We start from the raw sequence: 6,004 nt of genomic DNA on the forward strand, positions 1-6,004 counted from the left end.
TATATATATATGTATATATACACATATATATAAAATATCCATCCAAGCACTAGTCTATACACCCCACTGTCTACATAACAGATTTTCTAAAATCAACAACGGTACAATTATAGAAGTCATGCGCCCCTTTGCAGACCCTTGGAAGAGGGAGAGTGAGAGTTGGGGGTGAGAGACACTTCGCGTTGAAAGTTGAAACCTATGTGGAAGAGTACAATTATAGATCCAATTTGTCTCTTCCTAATCTCAGTAGTTATCAACTTTAACGTTTGTTCTATAATGAGTCGGTAATTGGTAGTCCTAAGTCTTATTGGTAAAGTTGACCAATAGCCAACTTGTACGACTAAGGCTAATTGGCGAATTTCATTTCAATTGGCGATTAAGACTAATAGCTCTTCTACAATAAGCCACAAGTCAGAAGTTATAAGCAATCTTAAGTCATAATCAGTAAAGTTGACCAATAGTCAACTTGAATGACTTGGTTAAGGGTATGAGCACAAGGATTGCCGTAACGCTTTACGGCAGTCTTAAGTTGTAGACGTAAGTAACGCACAAGCATTGGCGTATGACTTTAACTTATACATTGCCATAGGCCGGTATTCATAGTCGGTTCTTATTTTAAAACCGTCTTAAGTAATATCTTAAGTCGCTAATGCGGCCCTCTGATTGGTTCATGACATTTTAAGACTGTACTTAAGACGGTCTTAAATACAAGATCTGACTATGAATACCGGCCATAGACAATTAGACAAAGTCATACGCCAATGCTTGTGCGTTACTTACGTCTACAACTTAAGACTGTCGTAAAGCGTTACGACAATCCTTGTGCTCATACCCTAACAGCCCTTCTACAATAAGCCGCAAGTCAGAAGTTCTAAGCTATTTTAAGTCATAATCGGTGAAGTTGACCAATAGCCAACTTGAACGATTTGGTTAAGACAGGTTCAGACTTCTGATGTTCTGACTTGCGACTTATTGTAGAAGGGCTGTTAGACTTCTGACGTTCTGACTCGTGGCTTATTGTAGAAGTCCCATAAGATTTCTGATTACTGACTCATTAAGCTTGTTCTTTTTGGCTGGACTTTTGCACCAGTTTATCTTTCTTCCTCTTCTTTTCTCCTGGAGAAAAAAGGAAGAAAGATGAACTGGTGCAAAAGTTCAGTAAAAAAGAACAGGCTTATTGTAGAATCAGCATAACGCTTAATATCTCGGCTCACAGGGCAGAGCAACGCTTTTTTTTTGCCAGATTCTTTTGTTTCATGCAAAAACGCATCGAATAAGCCTAATTTCATCAAAATCGGTGAGCAGGACACAATTCTTGAGTATTACCGAATATATTTCTAAAATTTAAATGTCTCATTGTTAGTTTATTATTATAATTTAGGTGAATGTTAAGAAAACCCTGGCTACTTCAAATTTTCAAAAAAAAATGCACTCTATGCATAAAAATAAATATTTGATAAGAAAAAAGCGTCGCTTTGCCATGAACTAAGATGTTAATCATTAAAATCGACGGCTATTCAGGTTAGGAAATTTGTCATAGCAGTGGTTCACTGCTTTAAAAATACAAATTCTCTGCGTTAAAAGTAAATTTTCTGCTAAAGCAATGAATTTGTGTTTTTAAAACAGTGAATTTATATATTTAAAACAATGAATTTGTGTTTTTAAAGCAGTACACCACTGCTGTGACATGATTTCCTAACTTGAATAGTCGTCGACTTTAATGATTAATATCTCAGTTCACGGAGCAGAACGACGTTTTTTTTCTTGTCAAATTTTTGTTTTTATATGAAAATGTATTAATTGAGTGCATTTTTATCAAAATTTGAGGTGGCCAAAGTCTTAATATTTATCAAAGTAATTTTACATTTTAGATTGAAAGGGTTTGTACTGGCTTTCAAAAATCCTAAATTGCTTAGCAATCTGGGAGAATTGTTTTATGATTCTCCCTTTATTCATGTCGACATTGAAGCAGATTTCTATCTGTTCCGTCCAAAGGCCGGATCTTTTCTAAAAGGTAAATTATTTTCGCTAATTGTTACATACTCGATCAACTGATTTCTTGAAGAAAATTAATTACATTAATTTGTGAAATCTAGCATAATGTCCACATTTTTAATTGGTTAAGTGCCAAATAAGTTTTATATGATAGGTATCCCATAGTATTTATTACAAATGAGATTTTTATGTATGTTTTTTAAATTACTAGTAGAAGGGGCAGAATGGACTAAACTGATAAGAAAAGTCCTCTACCATTTTGCAATTTTCGCAATAGTTAATAGGATATTATTTGCTAAAAATTATTAAAAATTGATCTTCAATAATTTTTTACTCAAATACTATCAACTTTACAGAAAAACTACAAGAGATAAAAATTGTTTATTCTTATAGAGCTCTAAGAATTTTTTTTTAGAATTTTTTCAGAATTTTTTAATACTATTTTCTCATGTTGATAAAAATGAGAAAATACAGTACTAAAAAGTTGATAAAAAATTCTAAAAAAATTCGTAGAGTTCTATGAGAAGAAAATAAATAATTTTCGTTTTTTGCAGTTTTTTTTATAAAGTCGTTAGTATTTGTGTAAAACATTATTGAAGACTAATTTTCAGCAATTATCTTGTCAACTATTGCGAAAATTGCAAAATGGTAGAGGACTTTTCTTCACAATTTAGTCCATTCTGCCTCCATGCGAAAGATTTATCATTATTTTCTAAACACCTTGTATATATACATATATATATATATATACACTCACACGCAAAAAAAACGGTCACTAAATTTTTGCACAAATTTTTAATATTTTTAAAAAGCAATAACTCAGTGAAAGTCATCGTAACGAGATATTTAAAAAAGCTTTTTAAAACTTGAAATCTCTACTATTCAGATCATAACTTTAGAAAATGGTCTTACTGATATTTCTGTATCTACCATAGTTTTCGAGAAATCATAATGCATTATTAAAAATAGGATACCCTGTATATATGTAGATATGATAACTAATATTATGTTGCAGGTATAGTGAATAAGAAGAGCTTGGACTATATTGTAATACTGGTACACAAAATATATACCGTATCTATTCCAAAACCAGATAATACAGAGCAATGGTTAGGTGAGTCAGTGGAGATTGGTCAGGAAATAAGATGTTGCGTCACTCAACTACATCATAAGAGCAAACCTCCTTTCATCTGCGCCAGTTTGAAATCCGATTATTCTCAAGGTTGTAGGTTGTCAGAAAGCATAATTAATATTAATGATGTGGACAGTGCACCTGAAAGTACAAATAACTCTATGAAGATTGACATTGATGGAATATTGGAAAATGACGGTATTTCTGAGAAAGAGAAGAAAAAACAGAAAAAACACTGGAAAAAACACAAGTTTCAGGAGCGGAATTCAGAAGTCGTTTGTAAAATTGAAAATGAATCAAAGTTGAATGTGGGAAGCAATACTTCTACAATTATTAAATCTGAAAAGAAACAGCAATGTATTTTATTAAATATTGGTGTGGACAGTGTAACTGAAAGTATAAATAACTCTATGAAGATTGACATTGATGGAATATTGGAAAATGATGGTACTTCTGAGAAAGAAAAGAAAAAACAGAAAAAACACCGGAAAGAACACAAGTTTCAGGAGCGGAATTCAGAAGTTGTTTGTAAAATTGAAAATGAATCAGAATTGAACGTAGGAAGCAATATTTCTACAATTATTAAATCTGAAAAGAAACAGCAATGTATTTTATTAAATATTGGTGTGGACGGTGCAACTGAAAGTACAAATAACTTTATGAAGATTGACATTGATGGAATATTGAAAAATGATGATATTTCTGAAAAAGAGAAGAAAAAACAGAAAAAACACTGGAAAGAACATAAATTTCAGGAGCGGAATTCGGAAGTTGTTTGTAAAATTGAAAATGAATCAGAGTTGAACGTAGGAAGCAATACTTCTACAATTATTAATCTTGAAAAGAAACAACAATGTATCTTATTAAATACTGATGATTCTTTAAATAACTTGAAAGTCGATAATATCCCTAGAAAATATAAGAAAAACAAGAAAACATCCAAATCGCTACTTAATAATGAAACAATTTTGGACGAATTTACTGAGTCACGTAAAGCTGCAAAGAGAAAAAATTCCATTCTATTAGATAGTATTACTGAAACAGAGACGAAAAAGGAAAAGAAATGTGAAGAAATCTAAAGAATCTGATTCAGAATTTATATTAACAAAGAAAACGAAGAAGAAACAGTTAATAGTACAAGGAATATTATTCCCTATCTTAAATGTGAAGAAAAGCAATATGCTTAAGAAGTATATTGTATTAAACGTTAATACTTTTTCAAATAATTTAGAAAGTAGTGTATTTACAAAATATAAGAAAAGCAAGAAGTCACCTATAATGTCAAATTCGGAATCAGAGACCCACGTTGTTAAAATAAAGACTGAAAAGTAAGACCATGTATAAACTTAAGTCCATGTATAAACAGAATTATTAATGAAAGAACAAAAAGCCAAACATCATGTAACGAGACTCAAGTCGTACAAAATTTGAATTAAACTTTCGAAATGCCTAAGTTTATGAAAAAAGGAAATTTTATTAAATATAACACTTTTGAAAAAAAAAAGGACGAAGGGTCCTAAAGAAACATAATTCAAGAGGCTCACAATTAAAATCTATCGAAATTAAGAAAGGATATGACATAAAATCAGTGATGTCCGTAACTTCAGATAACGAAGGGAAAAAAGTCTTCAGAAACATGCAAATTTGTCAAGAGATTTAGATTCTGAGTTTAAAATTAAAAGTGAAAATACAACGAACGATATAAATGGTATTTTTTGAATGATATAAATGATATTTTCCGAACAATTAAACACGATTCTGATGGATCTCAATATGAAATACAATATATCAGCAATATATATGATTCAAGTAATTTAGATCTTAATTATGTATCAAAAAAATTTAAAAAGAAAAAAGCGCTTGTAATATTATCAAATTCGGAATTGAAATTTCTTATTATAAAATTGAAAAAGATTGAATTAAAGTTTTTTTTTTATAGAACTGACTAGTCTTATCCATGTAATAAGAAAAATGCACTACTTCTTCTTCTTCTTCTTTGATTGGCCCACGGTTCCTATTTCGGATCCACACTGGCCAGATACGATGGAAAAGAAAAATGCACTAAATGAAAATGTACAGAAACAAATATTTTTATAATTGTACTATCAGTTAGCGTTTAATAAAAGTATCAAACAATAAAACGAGATAACTATATATAGGATTAGCAACAGCATACAATAAGAAATAAAAACATTTTATTTACAGATACAGAGGGTTTGTTCACGTCGCATGCTCCAATATGTTCTAATATGCTCCTACCATAGCTCCTACTCACTCCAACGCGCTTGATAGAGTGAGTAGGAGCTATGGTAGGAGTATGTTGGAACATGTTGGAGCATGCTACGCGAACAAACCTCATAATAGAGTTTTAAGCCTTAAGCCATAAGAAATGGACGAATTATAATCAATTATTCTCCCCGAATTTGTCTACATTGGTCAATTTCTTACGGCTTAAGGCTTAAAACACCTATTGTAGATCCGGACTTAAGCTGGTTCAACATTAATCGTATTGTAGGCGTCGCAAGTGTCATAAGCATCGTGCGACTTTAAATTGACACCTCGGATTGGCTGAAGCAAGAAGTTTGTGACTTGTGACGACTACGATACGACCAATGTAGAATAGGCTTTAGAGTGCATACCTATACAGCGGAATAGCGTAAGTCCGGATCTATAAAGCTGGAAACACAATAGGCACAGGCAATAGGCACAAGCAACAGGGAATAACGAGCCGTCCAATCAGAGCTTTGGGGTATAAGTTCGATATTATATCCCAGAGCTCTGATTGGGCGGCTCGTTATTCCCTGTTGCCTGTGCCTATTGCCTGTGTCTATTGTGTTTCCAGCTTTAGATTCGACACATGGTGGTTCGGCGTAACAA

General features: G+C 32.0%; 1 protein-coding gene across 5 annotated transcripts in view; it reads left to right on the plus strand.

Annotated features, from left to right (window-relative positions):
- Polr1F (RNA polymerase I subunit F) overlaps positions 1-4,915 on the plus strand; it is a 10,532-nt gene extending 5,617 nt beyond the window's left edge. Inside the window, exons 2-4 of one of the 5 annotated variants that reach the window (XM_018513811.1) lie at positions 1,872-2,014; positions 3,011-3,745; positions 3,995-4,915. In XM_018513811.1, the coding sequence (XP_018369313.1) occupies positions 1,872-2,014; positions 3,011-3,745; positions 3,995-4,206 (1,090 nt within the window). In that variant the 3' untranslated portion in view covers positions 4,207-4,915. Of the gene's footprint in view, positions 1-92; positions 166-1,871; positions 2,015-3,010 lie in introns of those variants that run through there. The other 4 variants (XM_018513808.1, XM_018513810.1, XM_018513806.1 and 1 more) reach the window with 4 other exon arrangements.
- The last annotated feature ends 1,089 nt before the right edge of the window (positions 4,916-6,004 follow it).

This window comes from Trachymyrmex cornetzi, unplaced genomic scaffold, assembly GCF_001594075.2.
Source record: "Trachymyrmex cornetzi isolate Tcor2-1 unplaced genomic scaffold, Tcor1.1 scaffold479, whole genome shotgun sequence".
In the NCBI taxonomy this organism is placed as follows: Eukaryota; Metazoa; Arthropoda; class Insecta; order Hymenoptera; family Formicidae; genus Trachymyrmex; species Trachymyrmex cornetzi.